Below are 21,498 nucleotides of genomic sequence, written 5' to 3'. Positions count from 1 at the left end.
CTAATGAAAGTAGTGAATGATATGAATTATGAACTCAATGATATTTCAAGCAAAGTATAAAGGTTGTGATGGGTTTTTCTCACACACTCATGTTAAAGATGGTGAATGATTCTCTCACAGACTCATGGATTCTTATGAATCAATCATGTTAATTAGCTACTCTTATATTATTTTATGATGAGGATTGATATTTATTATTGTCTTTCCTAATTATGTTAATGACTATATTTTATGATTCTTCCATTGGGATAATGACTAAGTACCGAGAGGACTCTAAGGTGGGGTTCGATCTGATAGCTTAAGTAGCTATCCAAGAAAATCCTAGTAGCAACCTTTAGTCTCTAACTACGTTGTCCGCATAGATTTATTATGCCAATATGGCCTAGATAGTGGATTCACAAATAGCTTGATGTTAAAGAAAGGTTCTCACGGAGTCTACCTTCGCAAAGTAGCCTCTCTCTTCTTGATGTGGGAGTTATATCAAATTTCATGTTATAGCTTGCATGGTCTTATATGTCGGTTAAAGGTCTTATCCCACACAAAGGTTTATGATATGATAAAGCTTTCTCATGATATTTTTGATGCATTGACCACATAATTATGATGGGATTTTAAAATGTTTTTCAAGTTTTACTCATGTATTTAAGATACTGGTCATGCATCCCATGTTCATATTGCGCATGTCCTATTATTATTGTTCATGCATTTTTCTCACATACTTAGTGCATTCCTTGTCCTACATATATTTTTGCCTACACTGTATTATAATGTAGGAACCGATGATCCTCACGCACCTCCTACTCATGGCTATTGTTGACCTTTACTTTCTTATAGTGGCGAGTCCTCATGATTTGAGGACAAGACATTTACCTTTTCATCATTATTATGAATTTTATATTTTATTATGGGTGAGCTAGGAGCTTATCGTACGCCCCCATCTAGATTAGTAGAGACATGTTGGAATTTCATGGAGTCTATGTTGTCCTTCTATCTTGAGTTGAGACTTTACTTCCGCTTTCATGATTTAGTCTTATTGCTTAAATTACATTATGTATGCTCATGTATTATAAACTAAGATGCTTGGTTGGGGTACCTAAAAATTCTGATGACCGTGTCACACTTAGGCCCTAGCTTGGGCCGTGACATGCACATTTTAGGAGGAAGATATTATGGAGCAAGAAATACAGGACAACTAGAATAAGGTGAGGCAAAATTAGAGAATGGTGTGAAGCCATCTGCACACAACCCCAATCTAAAATTTGTTAGTTCACTCGCAAAATTAGGATATATGTTATCAAAATGCTTCCATGATTTCCCATTAGATGGTGTGACAAGATACCCGACAACCTTCTATATTCACGATGCTATATTATATGTGGGACAGACCTCATCTATGCATACAACCTCTTTAATCTAGAAATAAAAGATAAATAGTGCATCGCCTTAATTGAGACCATCTTTCCAACAAGATTTCTCTAATAACAAGCATGTCCACAAAACTTACAATTTTCTAATTCACTATCAGTCTTGTAGAACATCATGCAACTATTAACACAACAATGAATTCTATCATACGATAATCCACGATAATCCTAACTTGAAAATCAATATCTGTGCCTGATAGAAGTTCCTACATATGTTAAACTCCGAATTAACCAGTTTGCCCAACAGATCAACTACTGAGTCCATAGCTCGAGCCCCAATCGCAAGGCTAGATCCAGATCCCCCATAGCCTGTTCAGCATGAGAAGTGACTGGCGGAGCATCAGGATTTCCTTCATCCAACCTCAAGATCTCAGGCCTCCCTACCAACTCGCTCCCGATGACATTAGGCACTACCTCATTTGGGCTAGAAATAATATAAAATGCCGGGAGTCAACTCAAAAATTTCTATTAGGCTGCAATACACAGGGCGCTTCTTTGTTCTATCATGATTGGGCGGACTTTGTGAAAGGAGCCCACTTACCCACTCCCATTTCTCCCATTGCTAGGAGCCTCGCCCTCTTCACTTGATATGTCATGTCATGTCAAGAGGACGCATGAGGAATACTTCAATCTAATTTAATATTCATTAATCTAACTGCAACTGACAAAGCAAAATGCGTACTCCCTTCACATAGTGGACGACTCGCCTTTTCTAATTATTGATAGAAGCATATTGCTTCTTCATTAGCAGTTTCATCAAAATATTGTTCGAGTTTCATCCCACCTTGAACCCCAAAAACATCATTGACTATTTCATGAACTCTATCATGTTGAAATGTGTTATGCTGAATCATATCATGTGGAGTCCTATCATGTTCAATCCTAATTTGACCATGGTGCAACCATATTATATTCATCCACGGGCAAAAAATTATAAAATATACCATTCAATCCATCTATTTCTCCGTGATCAACCCATATAAAATATCTAGGTTTAAATCCATTACCATACAAATGAACCATAACTATATCTGGTGTCAGTTCATGATCAATAAAACCTCTTACATAGTCAATAAACTCAGGTTTCAAACCACCACCAATTTCATAATCATGTTATACATCCACAAACGATGATCCATCTACAAAATTATAGATATTCAAGATTAATTATTTCATAAAGACTATAATTCATCAAGGTTTCTAAAGTTCACAACTTAAAGTTCATAAATCTACAATAATTCAAGATTTCTCAAGTTAAAGTTTAATAGTACATAAAAACTACAATTCATAAAGACTACAATTCATCAAGATTTCTAAAGTTCATAACCTAAGTTCATAAATTCTACATTTCAAGATTTCTAAAGTTTACAATCTAAAGTTCATAAATCATATAACAATAATTCAAGATTTCTAAAGTTTAAGCTTAATTAGTTCATAAAGACTATAATTCATCAAGATTGTTAAAGTTCACAAACTAAGTTCACAATTTCTACATTTCAAGATTTTTGAAGTTCACAACCTAAAGTTCATAAATCCTATAACAATAATTCAAGATTTCTAAAGTTTAAGCTTAATTAGTTCATAAAAACTACAATTCATTAAGATTTATAAAGTTCACAATCTAAGTTCATAAATTTTACAATTCAAGATTTCTAAAGTTCACAACCTAAGGTTCTTAAATTTTACAATTATTCAAGATTTATAAAGTTTAAGTTTAATTAGTATATCAAGACTACAATTCATCAAGATTTCTAAAGTTCAAACCTAAATTCATAAATTCATCAACAATTCAAAATTTTAAAGTTCACAACCTAAAGTTCAAATAAATCCTATAATTCAAGATTTCTAAACTCTAATTAACTTAATTCGATCATATGTATTACATGAATTCATCAAGCTTTCTAAGGTCAACAACATTACAAGTTCAAAGTTGTAAGTTCAAGTTCTTATAAATTTGAGTTATAATTAAGTTCTAAGTTTTAATTATAAGTTTTAATTAAGTTCTAAGTTCATGGCATTTAAGTTGAATTTTTCTAAGTTAAAATACAAAATTTCAAATTTCAAGTATAAAGTTCTAAAATCCTAAAATTCAAGCATCTAAAGTTCAAGTTCATCCAACTAAGTTCTAATTAGTTCTAAAGTCTAAAGTTCAAATTCATAAAAATCAAAATAATTTCTAAGTTCAACTTCAAAAGTCAAAAAATTCAAGTTCATGACATTGAATATCTAATTTCTAATTAGTACTAAACATAAAAAACCATACAATTCAATATTTTTCTAAGCTCAACTTTCGATCATCCTATATTCAAGTATTTCTAATGTCACACCCTGGGAGGATACCCTAGACGTAACCGGCACTCAAAAACCATTTCTGGCTCCCAAGAGAACCACATAGCCTGATCACACATCCGTTCATTCATTCAATCAGCGGGAGACAAAATAATAAAGAGAATATTCGGTGGGCAACTCAAAACATCAATCTAACTCAAAGAATAAAGGCCATGGGCCAACAAATCAACTCTAATATTTTTCATTAAAAATACTTTGACAAGAATAATTTAAGGAAAAAAATACTCAATCGACCCTTCACTATCTAGTCTATGAAGCCTCTATCACTACTATCTAATTGGTGCCAATGACATGTTCATGGCTACCTTAAATCAAAATAAAAGGGCTAACTCAACGCAAGAATACATAAGCGGTGTCCTCCTAATGAAGGGAAGGACTCACCAATACGTTGAGTGTGTGTAGATCGTCAATGATGCTCCTATTGACGATCTCTTAAACCTGCCTCTGCATCATGAAATGATGCAGGTCCAAATGGACGTCAGTACATGGAATATACGAGTATGTAATATGGCATAATGAAACATACCTCAAGGAAGAATATCATCGGTCCAAATATCTCAAATCAGAAAGATAAAAGAGACTCAAATAAGGCGTCATAAGTCTAAAGTAAGAATACATTTTTAGACAAAGACCAATCATATACCATACAATCCAATCCAATCATGTACAATACAGTGCAATTAAATCATTCAATCCAATTCAATCATATACTGTTAACTCGAAGTCAATCACATATCATCTAATCCAATCAATTCACATATCCAACCAAATCATGTACAATCCAATCACAACTCGTCTAACCCAATCCGATCATATACCCTCAACTCAACAATCAACTCAAAGGACTCAACTCAATAAATATGTAACAACTCACTTAAGTGTCCTAAGTCTAACAAGAAATGGTTTAGACGGGGCCAAATCACATGCCACTCAACTCAAACTGACTCAGAGTACTATCAAGACCTAAATGGGAGTTTCTCTTATCCGACAACCATCACTTATGAGCCAGTGGTAGTACAACAATCAGACATTATTGCCATGTCCGTCCATACCTTGCCAGGGCATGAACGCCTCCCTAATCATGGATTCCATCGATTAGTCAAGTCCTATCATTTCAAGACAATAAAATAGGAAATATCCGACTTTAACGGTTCGATTCCATGGGAAGCATCCGACTTTAGCGGTTCCATCCCTACCTATATTGGCGACGTAGTTTCTGGAGTTCAAGTATGGACTATACTCTCACCCTCTTCGGTGCTCGATACTCCTCCCATGACTCCATGCTCATAAGACTCCATCCAATCATCTCAAACAAGCCCTCACGGCTAGTTTTATTTAGAATCTTGCCAACTCATCAACTCTATCCTCAATTCAACTCAATCGAGTCATAATGGCAAGTCTCATTGCACTCTTTTCAAAACTCAACTCAAATTCGGCCTCATTGGACCTTCTTTCAAATCGACTCATCTCAAATCATCAAACTCTTCTCTTTAAAATTTATACAATCTCAACTCAATAAATGCAGAAAATATTTTGTACATTAAAAATATAATTTCAACTCCTCAACTCAAACTCAAAATAGATATTTTAATGTAAAAATACTCAACTCATTTATACTCAAAATATTCATGTTCAAAAATGATAATTTAGAGGCTCCTCAAACTCAACTCATACTTAAACTCCTTTTTAAGTCAAAGATGAAAATAATCATTCTTTAGACTCAAAATAGTGTATAAGTAGTTTATGCTAAAAGGTTCACAAATCATTTATTTAAAGCTCCTTCTCAAAAGATCATTTATTTTCAAAATATTCATATAACTCCAATCAACTCAAATTATGCAATTCACATATCACATAATCACATTAGACTCCAATCCACTTCATCACATAACATCCTCATCAACATAACCTCTTCATTCACATCATCGTCAAATGTGATCATTCACATCATCATCAAACATAATCATCACATCATCATCATATATCATCATTCACATCATCACCAAACATTATCATCACATCACAATTAAATATCTACTCCAAAATCCTTATTTTAGTCCTATGTTCAATTTATAGAAGTGAAAGGACATTCCTAACTATCCAAGTCATTCTTTACACATATATACAAAACCATCCATCTCAAACTCAAGACACATTATGACCAAAAGAAATCTTATCTTGGGTTCATGTGAAGGAAATATGAATCCATACTCTCAACAAAACTCAACTCAAGGATACCATCAACACATATTAATTTATATGCAAAGATCCATTTGTAGTCAATAATATAAAAGATAACTATTTAGTAACTCAAGTCATTAAAATCATCAATCAACCAATATTATCTAAAGACATTCTATAGTTTAGGGAAACTTTCAAGAAAACCTTCCTAGAAGGTTCAACTCTTTCACAACTCCTATTCAACACATCTATGGGCATATGGAAGAACTCAATTCATATTTTAGGTTAGCCTTACATACCTTGTTTGAAGACTTTGAAGAGACCTTGATGTTAGGCCTTCAATGGGAGGCTTGAATTCTTGAAACTCTTGAAGGCAATCTTTATTAGAGAAGGATTTGAAGAAGAAGAAGAAGAAGAGAGAGAAAATATTAGGGCTTTTTAGAGAGAGAGGGAGGACTGAAAAATGGTCCAAAAACGTCCAAGGATGGTGTATATATAATTAGGAAAAAGTCCAAGTTGCCCCTTTTCAAAAATTTGGAAAACTGGGCAAAAATCTTGCTGGCGCTATAGTGGCGCGTCGCGCCACTACAGCGCCAAGCCAAAATAGGCTTAAAACCCTGCATATCTAATAGTGGCGCATCGCACCAAGGACCAAACTACTGAGGTCATTTTCTGGCGCTATAGTGGCGTCGGGCGCCACTGGAGCGCCAAGCCTAAATTTTCGCCCAGGCCTGAAATTCCTGCAGTACTAGTCTGTAGTAAAATTACCATAACTTTTGACTCCGAACTCAAAAAATTACAATCTTGGTGGCGTTGGAAAGAAGACTCAAAGACCTTTAATTTGGTAGGTGGTGGGACACCCAGTTCTTTATATTCTAGGAGAGATGCTCGTTTGAAGTTGACCCTAATACTAACTCACCCGAAAACTTAATCGATTGGAGTTCTTTGGACTCGATTTGGTGTTAGAGATCCCTTATGACCCCTAAACACATCTAACACACTTCAATTACTTAGGAATTGATCCTAACTCATGTGTAAAATTACAAGTCCTCCAGTCCGAGTCTACACTCACGTGAAGAAATGTTTGAATCTTAGCGAAAATATTTTGGGGGTGTTACATCTAATTTCTAATTAGTTCTTAATTCTAACTTCTAATTTCAAAAGCACTTCAATTCCTACTCAAAAATACCCAATTCAACATCTAATTTAAAAAATTCCAATTCAAACTAAAGCCCTAAAATCAAAATTGAAACTTCATGCACTAATTCACAATCAAATATACAGACTAACTATATTAATAACATAGATTCAACAAACTAAATAGAATAAACAAACTAACAAATAAAAAATTAATCAATTTGCAAAAAAAAACTAAAAAATTTCAAAATCCTAACCTTAATAATAAGAGAGAGAGGGGCAGGGGCGGAGGGGGAAGGGTGGCGGCAGGCGGCGCAGCAGCAACAGAAGGGGGACAATGAACGGTGGTGAGTTGGAGGCGGGGGCGGTGGTGGAGCTGGAGGCTAGGCGGGGGTTTAGAGAGAAGGAAGAGAGAAAAAGAGAGAGAGGAAAAATGGGAAAATTCCCGTCTCTGGTCTAGGATATTTTATAGAAAAGCGAATGACAGTGTCGCTTCATCCGCCGCTATTTTAAAATGTTTGACCAAACATTTTGATCAAAAGCGACGGACTAATCGACGTCGTCCATCGCTAATTATACAAAAATAATATAAATTATGATTTATTAAAAGCGACGGACGACATCATAAATAATTAATTTATAAATTATTATTATTTATTAAAAGCGCCGGACAGCGTCGCCGCATATATTAAATAAATAATTATTAATTACATAAATATTTATCATAAAAATCTGCCAAAATAAACGACGGACATAAAGTCACTGTCCGTCGCTTTTGTAAAAAAAATAAAAAAATGACAGACAACATTGCTTTTGCCATCACTTTTCAATATTGACACCGTCTGTTGTTTTTTATTTCATCGTTTTTCTGCATTTTTAGTAGTGTGATCTCGGTCATATTGTCATTTTCTTTGATGATTTATCAATCGCCTCTCTAATTAGATCCTTTTGTAAGTAGACCTGACACACAATCTTTTGACTTTATAGTCAATAGAAGTAATAGTTAGTATAGCAATCACCAAAGCAACTTCTCTGAAATCAAACAAGACTGGCTCTAATAATTACAATCGGAAAACAAATAGCTTGTCAATGACTAAGTCTCTTAGGGATCAATAAACCCCATTTCAAAAGTAATCACTTATTACTTGTGACCACATACACTTGCGTGTATGTTGGAAGGGAAACAATATATTATAGCTCTGCCCCTGACTGAACCTAGTTGTTTTTTGAATTTCTCACAAATTATATCAGATACTCATTTATAACAAAAAAACGTGGAAGACAATACAAAATATGATAGCTCGATATAACTACATGCTACATTCAATATAATTATTTTGTTGAATCATTCACAAATTATACCAGACCACTATAATTATTCGACACACCGGTTATATCAGAGGGATATATGTCATTTATTGCGCTCGTAAAACAAAATACACTTATTATTTTTTTGGTAAAATATAGAAAAATGAAAATAAAAATTAAATATATCAAACCTACAAGGGACTTCAAAAAAATTGGGAAAAATTTAACCCAAAGTGTGGCAAAATTTAAATAGTAAGTAGTTACCTCAACAAAGTCCATATGGTGAAATGGCCTCTTGGCAATGGCGCCAATGATCGGTTACAAATTAGACATTACCGAAATGGCCGCTTGTCCCTTCGTTTTTTATGCAAATATTTTTACCCTAAATATAAAATTGTTTTCCTTTTTTATTCTTTTTTTTCCTACCTACCCTACCTAAATCCATTTTGGTTTTGCATTTATCCTTTTGTCCTTTTTACATATTCAAATTGTTGATTTTCAATCTTTAGCTTTTTTGTTTTGCAGAAATTCCACTTCTATGTTGGTAATTTGCACTTACTTTCAAATATGAAAAAGCTAGTTACTAAGATTCCAATGAAGGTGCTACGGATATATTAGGTACTTTCATATTTCTTTTTTCTCTTAAAGCTCATTTGAAATATAAATTTTGCATCCAATCATATTATGTTGTTTTTCTGTCTCTCACATGCCCATTTGATTTGGAGCTGAGTAGATTTTGATTATTTTTTTTAATAATCGTGGTGCACAAGCGAACTTATGTGCAAAGAATTATGCCTCTATAATTGTTTACATAATGATGGTTTATGTTATGCATAATTTCAGTCTAAAAGCTTTATGGAAGTTAATTTGGATTTGCAAATTCAGGGTTTGAAAATAAATTTGTTGGTCTAGCATCATACGGTGAAAGAAAGGATAATCAAAGAATTCATATAGTCGACCAGAACTGGTTTGAGATTGAAGTGTAATAGATTGATTGATTGTTGTTGTACGAATCTTCAACGAACAAGGGGAAACCATGCAAATGTTAACTTTTTGTCTAATTTTAAATCATAATGTTAAAAAAGTGGCCTTCTCATTTCCATTTTGGTGAAATGAAATTGGTACGTTTCATGGGACTTAGTATGAAACCGGTACACCCAAAGATGTGGCCTAGTAGTCGATGTATTGAGTGAAAATCCTTTTAGAAACCAGGGTTCAAGTCTAGACAAGTGATATTTGCTCATCTTCTTAAGTCTGGATGGATAGAGTTATTCTATACATGTGTTGGTGGGAGGTAACAATTATCCGGTGAATAGTTGTGGTGCATTTAAGCTGACATGGACACCATAATTATGATTGAACTAGGAAAATAGCATTGACTAATCGTACATGTTTGTTGAATCTTCCTCATTTTGCAGGAGAAATATTTGCTTGACTTGTCGATACCATTGAAGAGTTGTGTTTGATCAAAGGGAAATAAGAATGGAGAATAAGAAGCCAGTAATGCAGCATTCGAATTCTCATTTATCAGCTTCTTCGTCCTCTGATTCATCTCTAGAACTAAGTACACATCCAAAGGAGTCTCTTGGAGATATATATACCAAGCCTGAAGAAGATGCTCCGAGTCCAGCAGCCTCGTCTATTCCTGATGTTTCTTCTCAGACGCCTCAATGGAGCATGATGAGTTCATCTCCGCGTGCTGAAACAGGAAATCCGTTATCTCCTGATGCTTTTCCTCAGAATGTTGAGCCAATGAAATCCCCTCCTTTACATACTATGGATCAACCTCCAGGTTATGATCCTAATCGTATTCCAAAATCCATTTTTTCGAGCAAACCTACCACTACGGAATGGAGTACTGCTTCAAACGAGTCGTTATTTAGCATTCAGATGGGAGCCAATAATTTCTCTACAGATTATTCTTACATGCTACCTAAATCAGGAGAAATCCCTGAGGAATGGGAAAATTCAACAGCCAATCCATATTACACGTCTGAAGTTAAATACAATGAAAGTAAGAGCTTAAATTCCCCTCTTCCCCCACTTATCGAAGTTAGTAGAGATAATGATGAAAAAGTTGGAAGAGCTTTGGAAGGTCCCGGTATACAAGAGAAGAATGTCGAGAACCTCAAAGTGGTACCAGAGGAAATAACTGTGAATAATATCAAACAAAAAACAACTACTAATATCATTGAAGAGCCTACTGCTACCACCTCCAACAGGCCTGATGATAGAGTGGCTCCTCCAATTGAGGAAACTCGTATTTCATCACCTGCTCATGCTTCTTCACCTTGCTACTCCGAGGCGAGTGGAAACAGCAGCAAATCCTTTGTTTTCCCAGTGTAAGCTCTCCTTTCAGGATCAACTTTTTTATTAAAGAACTAAACTTTTGTCCCAAATAATTTGATCAACTTTAGAATTTTGCCAACTGTTTTCATTAGACAGATTAGGTTTAGCATGTTTGTCTATGCCTTGTTAATTGAGGGGATTTTGATGTAGTAACCCTCTTAATGTTGTTTAACAATTCGAGAAATATGTAAATTAGCTCACTTCTCTCCAAGAAAGTTATAAAATCTTCTGAGAAATGGATTTAACCTTTTATTCGTTTTTGGATCTTGACACTGTCATTTTAGTGTTCTGCTAAATGAGGATAACATGATTTGTTTTTCTACATTCCAGACTAGTAAATGATGGTGGGAAAAGCAACTCGCTGAAAGGTGCATCTGAGAAAGTAGAAAAATCTCAACCTCGACCTCAACCAGAGTTCCAACCTGAAAAACAGCCACAACAAAAACAATCAGAATCACAGCCTAAAGTAGCAGCGAAAACTTGGTGTTCATGTTTCACTTGTTGGCCTCGCTGTTGTTGATATATATATGTTTCTCTGTAGTGTCCGGTATGCAATGACAAGAATGACTAAATTATCAATGACACTTCTTTTCTGAATTGAGGGGGAACTGGAAATTAGGACTGTCTTCGTGGTGAATCTTGAATTTTCTTTCGGCACCAACTCCAATCCAAGCCAGTTGACGTTCCATCAAAGACTCGATCAAGTATGCTTTTTGACCTCGTCAAGGGGAATCAAGCCCCCTAAACTCCAAGGAAGTGGCTCGGGTCATTTGGGCATATCATCAATTTCATATGGGGGACGAAATCCTCTTCTGCAAGCAGATGGAGCAATACCAGAACTTTGCTACTTGAATCTCTCGTTATTATAAGTTGTCATTGCACCTGGCATTAGTAGTTTTTATCTTGTATGGTCGCCACTGTAACTCTCAAAGCTCGGAGATAATAACAACTTTTTCTGTTTTAACTTTTGTCCATCATTGCTTACATTCAGCATTTATACATGTAACTGGTGGATTATAGCATACACAGATGCTCTACTTGGACACACTTTATGTTATCCCATTCAACGTCATATATTTCGTTCAGCTAAATACACTTTTCCAGTGGGATTTCAAGGTCATTGCTTGTAGCAAGTTATGGGTAAAGAAAACTTCAGTCTGCTGGAAAATTAATATTAAGTGCATTGCCAGATATATGTTGGACTTCTTTTCTCTCTGCACATGATAAAAATGGATTTCAAAGAATTTATTCTATTGTTTCTTTTCAAAACTATTATACTGGCCCTCCACTGAAATCTGAGATGACTTAAAGCTAAAATAATTAATAAAGTGTATTAAGGTATAATTGAAATTTATTTCTTTTTGAGTTAGCAAGAAAAAAATACATATACCTTATGTGCACGTAACGAGTAGAAAAAATAGAAGAAGCTACATGTCATAAATTATACAACTAAGCAAAAATCCCATAGTTTTAAAAAAATTATTAAATACAATTATATTTTATTTTTATAGCAAATTTTATGTTTTTAATTATCTCCTAAAATTAATCCTCCTCCTCATTTCCACTCTCTCTTTCTAAACAATTCTATTTCTCTCTCTTCTCAATATTTCCTTTCCCTTTCTCGCATATCCCTTTAGCCGATATCTCTCACTCACATCTTCTCTCTCTCTTTTTTTCTCAAATCGGAAAAAGTCATACAAAGATCCCACTATATCAGGTGTCTACATTTGTGGGTATGTATCTTTTGAGATTTTTTCGATATTTTATAAGTTTGATTTATCACTTTTTGCATCTTTTAATTATTTTAATGTATAGGTATATGTATATTTCCGTTAATTACGATTTTTGTTTAGTCTTCGTTTTGTTTTCCATATCTGATTCATTTATACTTTCTTCATTTTGGTGTTTTATACAAGTCCCAGATTTCAATTAGGGCAGAGCTAAAAGAAACTCCCAATTTTTTTCTCCATGACTGGCGAAGGGAGAATAACAAGAGGTATTTTAAACTATGCATTATGTTGTCCTGTTGATTTGTTTGACTGATTTTTTAAGTTATACACAGTTTATATTTCTTTTTTAATTTGTATTCACTCTTATATTGTATTTTCACAATTTACATTCACAATAAAAAAGTGAATGATATTGATATTCCAAAGTTGTATGCTATCATATGCATACTGTATTTTTTTAAACTCTGTTTCCCTTGAGTTTGTTTGATTGCAATTCTAAATTATCTACATACATTGTATTATTCACTAATTTGTATCCTATTCACAATAAGTATGTTAGTGTATGCTATATTTTTTATTCTTCATTATTTTGTATCCCATTTTTACACTTTTTAAATTATATTCATACTAGTCTTTGTATACTTAATGTTTTTCAGGATACTGATTTTTTTGTGAAAAATCCACCCAAGCATGCTCCCCACATGCAATGCTACAACAATAATGACATACAAAAAGATTTGATGGAGGTTCTGAACGAGCATCAATATGAGATGTTTTGTGAAAATTCATGTTTTGGTCATTTCATGAGAATGCACGAATGCTATGTTCAACCACAAATCTTTCGATGTTTTATGGTTCTTGGAACTGAATTATAGTTCTCGAATGGAACTACTTTGAGATTCACTATTAGGGAATTGGCATTAACAAGCGGTTTAAATTGTGTGGGTGATGAAGATGATTTTGAATTCAACACACAAGAACTGAATAGGTTAATGAAAAAATATTTTCAAGGTATAGTGCCAGTGAAGAAAAGAGACCTGATCGAGAGCTTTAAAGGGAGAGTTTGGGGGGACAATGATGAGGATGCTCTTAAGTTCGCTATCCTTTATTTAATTCATACGTTTGTTTACTCTGGTGAAAAGAATTGCAAATCAGTCCCTAGAAAGAATTTTGATTTAGTTGAGAGTGGACAGTACAAGGATTACCCATGGGGTAAGAGAGCCTTCTATGTGTTGCTTAAAAGTATAAGTAAGAAGATGAACTTTTCGAAGAAGTATTATAGAATTCATAGTATGCCACTTGTTATGCAAGTGTGGCTTTATGAGTGCAGTTCCAGTGGTGATTTAAAGATTGTCCAAAAGCAAGGCAGCCGCATACCACGATTGCTCAACTGGAAGACTTTAGAAGCGCATCCTCTGTATAAGCCATTAATGAGAGAAATATTCAGTGACCTTAACAATCAGGTAAGTAAGATGTTAATTCTTTTAAAAAATATACTTTCTTTTTTGTGATCTTATTAGCAAATGAATTGATTATTCATTTTATTTGGTAGTTGAATTTCAAGAATATAACTCCATCTCCAAGAGAGGTTGCAGTACTCTAGTTGCCACTGGAGGGTGTTGAAAAACAAATGGAAGATAAGATACCAGATTCATCTGATTCTGATTCCACACCAGAATTTGACAAAAATTCAGATGACGACTTTCAGGATGTACCGCCACCAACAGCAAAGGATAAAAGAAAAGGCAAAGTTGGTCCTTCATTGTCATCGGCTAAAAAGAGGATGAAGCAGCTTTTGTCTCATGTTGAAAAACAGCCTGTTCATAAGACTGGGGTATGTCCTGCCATAAAACAGTTAGGGAAAAAGATTCAACCATCAAAGAGTGTGCACAAGCAATCAGACGTGGCTAAAAAGAAGACTATCACTCATATTTATGTTCCAAAAAGACCATCATCTGACAAATTCGGTATCCCAAAAGCAAGTGAATCGGAACAACAATCATTAAGGCAAGAAATTTCATCTCTAAGAAATGAGGTACGTAGGATATATTGTATTTGTTTTATTCATTTATATACATTTGGTATTACGTGAAGGTATAATTTGTTATTTGAGAATCGGGTCAAACAAGAGTTTCAAGATATCCATAAATTAATTAACAATAACTTCAAACTCGTTCTTGATGCTATGAAATGTAATGATGCTGTCCAAAAGGTATGCCAATACCATTCATAATGTACTGTTTTCTGAATGTATCAAACAATGACTATATTTTTTTTTAATTTTTTTATACAGGCCACTAAAGTGAAGATCTAGTTATTCCAGCTAACACCCGAAAGATAGTTTGAAAAGAGCACCACCAACTACCATTCAACGATCCACAAGTATAAAAGTATAGGTAGACAAAAATCGGTTTGAGGCGACAAAGGTATTCATTTATAACCTATTTTAAGTATTCATTTAATATGTTTAATTGGCTCCAATTAATTATTTCTATCACATTATTTTTGTATTTGTATTTAATTACTAATTTGTATTCTTTATTTTACTTATTATTTTGTATTCTTTATGTACAGTCCTTATTTTTGTATCACTTTATATTGTATTTGTATTTACTTATCTTTTTTTGTATTCTGTATTTACCTATTATTTTGTATTTTGTGTGTACTCAATTCATATCAATGTGTTTGCAAATTTTGTACAACATTTAGGTGGCTGATAAGGTATGATTGTTTTTTTTTATATATATATACGAATTCAGTGCATATTAGTCTTTTATGAATTTTAATTTTTTTCAGTGTTGGTATTACTTTCCCTGTTGAGAACTCAGATGACATACAAAGTGCTGCTGTCATTTATTGATTCATACTAATTCATTAGATTACAATTACACTCTAATGCACAAAACTCAATAATTACATCCAATGCATCATTTTATCTGTTTATTTTTTTTTCTAGAGTTTGGGTGGAAATTATTCAGATGAGAATCTGATGAACTTGAACGACTTACCATCGATGGAAAAATTTTGCAACCTCAAGTATGCTCATTACTTGTAAATTGATGGTTAGCTTCCCCTTTACTTATTCATTATATTCTACTCAGTTTAAATAATGTATTTTTATATTACAGGGCGTCGATGTTGAGTCTTCGGTTGTCAATTTTTTGAACACAGATATCATTCAAAGTGATGCAATACATATAGAGGAACAAGTATGTTTATTACTTGCATGCTATTGAATTTCTTGCATTTTTTAACACAGAGAATTTGGTTAAGTCCCCTGTCGTGAATATGCATACCATAAATTGCATACAAAGTACTTGTGTAATTAGAAGCTTAGAGAGTAATGATGCTCCAGTTGGTCTTAATTTTGCGATGAAATTTGTAGATTGAAGCATGGATTTTACTTGACCCAAGTAGAAAGTTAGTTGTCATATTATCATTTCCATTGAGATTTGTAGGTGGCTTGGTTTTCTGTTTTCAAGGAAGTTATTTTCTATTTTCATAGAGTTTTTAAGCGATTGATTGATATGATGTATTTGATTAATAATCAAGTATGAATTTTGAGGTTTATTTGCATGATTTTGTTGTTATTGCTTCAATATTTGTAACCAACTTTAGAACAGATACTCATTTCTCACATGGATAAAATAATTATCTATTTAATTAAAGAATGTCATTATTTTAATATAATTTACATGTTTTATATGAGTAGGTATATCATTCTAACTTCAAAGCTGAGATACCTCGTAAATTAGTGTAATGACCTTCGAGGTTATTTTCGGTTTTTACGTGACTTTACTGTTTTACCCCCTTTTCGTAGCTTGTTTATAGCTTATATGTAGTGTTGGGATGGGTGGCACGCTTCCCAAGGTATCCGGTTGATTTTTTAGGTGGTTTGGCCATTTTTGAGACTTAAGGTTTGAAAGAGTTGACCTTAGTCAACATACGGAGATTCGGGCATCGTATGAGAGTTCTGACGGTTCTATCAACTCCGGAAGGTCCATTTTACTCTAGAAGGAAGGTTGGTTTTGGTTTTGGAGTCTTTGTTTTGAGTTTATGTGGTTTTACCGTTTTAACTTTAAAGTTTGGCCAAGTTTGACTTCGGTCAATATATTAAGTAAACGCGGTCGGATGAAAATTATACCAGTGCGATTAGCTCTGAAATATCGAGTTTGGTCTAAAATGACCTTTGTTTCGATTCCCGAGGTGCTCAGAGTGAGATTTTGGCTGTTTGTACGTTTTGGAAGTTTTCTTTGAAAAGTGTTGACTTTGGTCAACTTTTCAACGAAACGACCTCTATTGGAAAATTCGTCAATTCCATTGAGTCTGGAATGCCTTTTCCAGTTGGTTAGCATAGTCCGTTGAGTTCGCGAGGTTCCGAATGAATTTCGGACTCCCATTAGAGAGAAATCTCATTCCCCAAAGTTCAGCACCAGTTGAACTGCTAGTGTAGAAACTTTTAATCTTTGCGTTCGCGACCTAGGGGTCCGCGATCGCAAAGGTCTGAGACACTAGGTATTGCGATCGCGTAATTGTCCATCGTGACTGTGATGGGTTAGCTGGAGCAGACCTTGCGATCGCGATGAATAAAATAACTGAATCCAGTGAATTAAATGTCCGTTTTCAGTAGTCTAAGTCCCATTTTGGAACTTAGAAAAGAGTGATTTGGAGAGCAATTCTTGGTCATTTTTGATCATTCTTGTTCTGGTGTGTTGGGAATTTCTGCGGGGACGTTCTGGGACCTTTTTCCGTCCTAAAAACCTTGTAAGTTTCGCGTAGATTTTTTTATGTCTTGCATTTTTGAACTATTCTAGGGCTTTAATTTTGTGGGTTTGTTTGAGCTTTTCTGCTGTTCGGAATGCGCCCATTTTCGGGCTAGAAGTTTCTTGAATTGTTTGGGACCTTGTGACGGAGTTGGTTTTTCGATTCCGTGCGCGGGTCTCAATGTCGAATTTTTACCCGATTTTAGTTCCGTTTGTAATTATAGCAATATGGGTATCGTTGGCCTTGTTGTGATGTGTTCTTTGATAATTTGATAGAGTGACATCGTTTGGAGGTGATCCGAAAAGGAAAGACTCAAATTTAACTGCTCGGGTGCGATTTTGGGTTTGAAGTAGGCTATGGCTTACTGTTTTTAGACTTGGCTTGGCTAGAATTGGTAGATTTTGAGTATTAACGCATGATTAGGTTGAAAATTTAGGTGTTGATTTTCCATTGGGAGTTTTGAAAATGATGATCATTGTTAGTGACTAGTTTGGGATTTTAGTTGTTGGATCCTTAGTGTAAGTCCTTTCTTGACTTGTTTATATAGTTTAGGATCCTTAGAATTTGCTCGTATGTGATTTGAACTTAGGATGCCGCTTGCTTGACTTGTTTGTATCGGTTTGTCATTCTTTGTGATTTTTGAATTATGTTTATGCCTTGGTTGATTATGATATTGATAGGATGGGCCCGAGGCTGTGCTTTCGGCATACCAGAGTCTCAGGTGAGTAATATATGATTTTGACGTACTACTTGTATTGATTTCCCACACCGATGTTAAAGTCCCTTTTAAAGAAAGAATAAAAATCAAAATTTCACAATTTTTGGATGATGAATAAGTGTAATGATTTTAAGAAAATACTGGTGATATCTTAATCATGGTATTTCTTATCGAGAAGCTCGAGACCTGAATTTCTGGCACCCGTTAATACATATTTTGGGTTATTATTATTATGATTATTGAGAAGCTCGAGGCGTGAATTTTGGGCGACCCGTTGATACATATCTTGGGTTACTATTATTATTACTATTTTAAAAAAGCTCGAGGCGTGAATTCCGGGTGTTTCATGATATTTTTGAGGATTTTGAGCCTTAGCTACGAGTTTTCATTTGATTATTCTTTCGGTATTTTACCAGTTGGAATTATTGACGTGCTTACATAATTGGTCGGATTTATTTGACTACCTAATGATTATTCTTGTGCCCTCTTTCCTCGTATATGTAGTTTGTGATCGTCTCTTATTATTATTATTATTAGTATCATCGTGCTACTTATTATATATTCATCTTTTCTAAGCTCGATCGGCCTATGATACGTACTGGGTACCCTGTATTTTGGTACTCATACTGCAATTCTGTATCATTTTGATGCAGCTCCTAGTTTGAGCCACCTCCAGCGCGTGCTTGATCATTCTTAGCGGTTCCAGATTCGGATTGTGGTGAGCTCCCGAAGTTTAGAGATTTGCTACATTTCCTCTTTTGCTCTGACTTGTATTTTGTATTTTGGATAGTCAGATCTGTATTGTATATTTATACATTTTGTCAGCTTTTGTACTTAGTAGTTCCTGTATAGGTGAACTAGGTCCGGGATTTGGTCTAGTGTCAGTTTGTCATTTTTGGTTACTATCAGGCCATCTGTATATTTTGTATTGTATTTAAATATCTATGTTTTGACCCGACTATTCTTTTGTTATATTTTATTTGCTTCCGCTTCTTATGTTATTTATTATTTAATTATATTGGAGTTTGACTTCCGCATAAATTGGGTTTGGCTTGTATACTCGGGGGTTATAGGAGACGCCATCATGGCCTAGATTCGGGTCGTGACAATTAGGGAAGAAAAAAGCACATGAAACGCCCATTGAAGTTCAGAATGAACTTTCTGATGATCAGGTGATATGTCCAGCTCCTATTCGATTGTTGATTCCCACAAATCAAATATCGCAATCACAATGAATGAGTTGTCATATTATCATTTCCATTGAGATGTGCAGGTGGTTTGGTTTTCTGTTTGTTAAGGAAGTTACTTTTTATTTTCATAGAGTTTTTAGGTGATTGATTGATATGATGTATCTGATTAATAATCAACTATGAATTTTGAGGTTTATTTGTATGATTTTGTTGTTATTGCTTCAATATTTGTAACCAACTTTAGAACAAGTATATTCATTTCTCACATGAATACAATAATTATCTGTTTAGTTTAAGAATGTCTTTATTTTAATATAATTTACATGTTTTATATGAGTAGGTACATCATTCTAACTTCAAAGCTGAGATACCTAGTAAATTAGGGCAGAAAGAAGCACATGAAACGCCCATTGAAGTTCAGAACGAACTTTCTGATGATCAGGTGATATGTCCAACTCCTATTTGATTGTTGATTCCCACAAATCAAATATCGCAATCACAATGGCTTCCAGATGAGCTGTTACCAAGTTTAAATCTAGGAAAAAGCATCATTCCGCATTCAGTCACCAATATTGAAGATCAGACACTATTACCTATGTAGAGAATCAGACGTCTATGTACTTTTAATACGTCTCCTTATTTAACAACTTTTGGATCATCTACTGGTGTTGTATTTCCCCCTTATTCTTTTTATGTTTCAATTTTTTCATTATTTTATGTTTGTTTCGCGTATGGACAAATTTTGATTGTAAATCAAGTATTAATTCATCACGTTCTGTTCTTTACAGGTAGTTCATCAGTATACCCTTCCATTTTTGAAATGAAACATCCGTTTACTTCTGATCTTATATATGACCAGCAGGATACCTCTTTATTCGAAGCATTCCTTAATTGGGTTCGGGAAGGACTTCTTGTGAGGCATGAGCATAAGTAGGAATCATACATATTTTAATGTTAAGCTCTTTTTGTATTTCTCTAAATATTGTCCAATCTTTTAATTTTTTTAGGCTGAATCATCAAGACCATTACAAGAAGAACAAATCCAATATATCCGTCTCCATGAATTTTGGTGTTGACTTGATTAGTGACAAGAATTGGTTCCACAAGTGATTCTTCGAAGGACTGTTGATGAACGATTCGGTAAGTATTATATCTTCAATTGTATTATAAATAAAAGAGCATCATTTTATTATCTTTGTAATTTTATGGTCTATTCCATGATATATGTTGCAGCATATTGATGTGATCCTATATTACCTGCGAAAGAAAGCCAAGTACAATGTTGGCAACTCATTTAAATACACAACTGTAGATTGTGTGTTTAAGTCCAAGATTGCATTGCTTTTGGACAAGTATGTTGATTTAGAAAGAGTTGAAAGTTGTGATGATGAAGAGCGCCTCATAGGTGATTATATCAACGGATACAAAGTGTACTGGGTATTGGCTGTTGTATCGCTTAATGATAAATGTATTGATGTTTATGACTCATATAGAGCAGCAGGCCATGATGCAACCATTAAATTTGAAATACAAAAGTTTTCTCAGCTCATTCCTTTATATCTAATAATGTATGGTTTCTATACCAAGGAAGGAATCGAAGCACCGTTCGACGAATCAGACTTTTTTGATGTGATTTTCATGAAAGATATACCTCAACAAGAATCTGGTAGCAAGTAAGTTAATATAATTTATTTTTTTCTTTTATATCTTATTGATAACTTGTTAATATGTATTCATTTCTTTCCACTTCTTCTATAACAAACTGGTAAAAATTGAATAGATTATTTTTTTGGTAGTTTATTGATAATTTAATTATTGTGTAGGGATTGTGGAATTTTTATGCTTGCATTTGCGGAATACTTGAGTTATGGCCAAGGCATTCCCGTGGACAGTTTTGATTCACAATACTTACGTACAAGATATGCTACCCTTCTTTGGAATTAGGATCAGCAGAAGATTGAAGCCAGAGCCATGAGTGATAGTGAAGCACCGCCTAAAATTAATAGGGCATGTTTAGAGTGTGATAGTAGCGACAAGATTATAACTAATTAGTTAAAGTCTGTGTAGTGACTATTTATTTTAGTTTGATTCTGAATAATTAAGCTTATTTTGGTTTCACTTGTGGCTGCTACCTCATTTTGTTATCAATATATTAAAGTCATTTTTCTACTAAATATATTTCATAAGTATATGTAACACCCCCCAAATTTTCCCCCCTAAGATTCGGATCTTTCTTGTATACGTGTAGGGTCGAACTCATTTATTATGAAGTATATGCTTGAGTTGAGATGAGTCCTTGAGTAATTGAAGACTGTTGGAGGTGATGTGGGTTCACAAAGGACCCCTAG

The 21,498-nt window shown here is 34.1% G+C and overlaps 2 protein-coding genes and 1 long non-coding RNA gene across 8 annotated transcripts; all 3 read left to right on the top strand.

Annotated features, from left to right (window-relative positions):
- Positions 1-8,915: 8,915 nt before the first annotated feature.
- On the top strand, positions 8,916-11,800 carry LOC129895701 (uncharacterized). Its single transcript, XM_055971450.1, has 3 exons — positions 8,916-9,017; positions 9,818-10,741; positions 11,079-11,800. The coding sequence occupies exons 2-3, from the start codon at positions 9,882-9,884 to the stop codon at positions 11,266-11,268; spliced, it is 1,050 nt and encodes a 349-aa protein (XP_055827425.1). The 5' UTR covers positions 8,916-9,017; positions 9,818-9,881; the 3' UTR covers positions 11,269-11,800.
- A 511-nt stretch (positions 11,801-12,311) lies between these two features.
- On the top strand, positions 12,312-18,932 carry LOC129894281 (uncharacterized). Of its 4 annotated transcripts, XR_008767648.1 has the most exons (9): positions 12,312-12,481; positions 12,665-12,744; positions 13,135-13,941; positions 14,031-14,513; positions 14,772-14,904; positions 15,435-15,514; positions 15,607-15,687; positions 17,923-17,963; positions 18,614-18,932. It is a non-coding gene; the product is annotated as an uncharacterized LOC129894281 (long non-coding RNA). The 4 variants fall into 4 exon arrangements; XR_008767646.1 differs by lacking the exon at positions 17,923-17,963 and having other exon boundaries at positions 12,671-12,744; XR_008767645.1 differs by lacking the exon at positions 17,923-17,963.
- A 520-nt stretch (positions 18,933-19,452) lies between these two features.
- On the top strand, positions 19,453-21,237 carry LOC129894279 (uncharacterized). Of its 3 annotated transcripts, none has more exons than XM_055969893.1 (5): positions 19,453-19,592; positions 20,013-20,080; positions 20,158-20,290; positions 20,384-20,823; positions 20,974-21,237. In XM_055969893.1, exons 3-5 carry the CDS (start codon positions 20,279-20,281, stop codon positions 21,092-21,094), a joined length of 573 nt encoding a protein of 190 aa, XP_055825868.1. In that variant the 5' UTR covers positions 19,453-19,592; positions 20,013-20,080; positions 20,158-20,278; the 3' UTR covers positions 21,095-21,237. The 3 variants fall into 3 exon arrangements, with proteins under 3 accessions (XP_055825868.1, XP_055825867.1, XP_055825866.1); XM_055969892.1 differs by having other exon boundaries at positions 19,939-20,080; XM_055969891.1 differs by having other exon boundaries at positions 19,453-20,080.
- The last annotated feature ends 261 nt before the right edge of the window (positions 21,238-21,498 follow it).

This window comes from Solanum dulcamara, chromosome 7 (assembly GCF_947179165.1).
Source record: "Solanum dulcamara chromosome 7, daSolDulc1.2, whole genome shotgun sequence".
NCBI lineage: Eukaryota > Viridiplantae > Streptophyta > Magnoliopsida > Solanales > Solanaceae > Solanum > Solanum dulcamara.
This window is presented reverse-complemented; position numbering and strand designations above follow the sequence as displayed.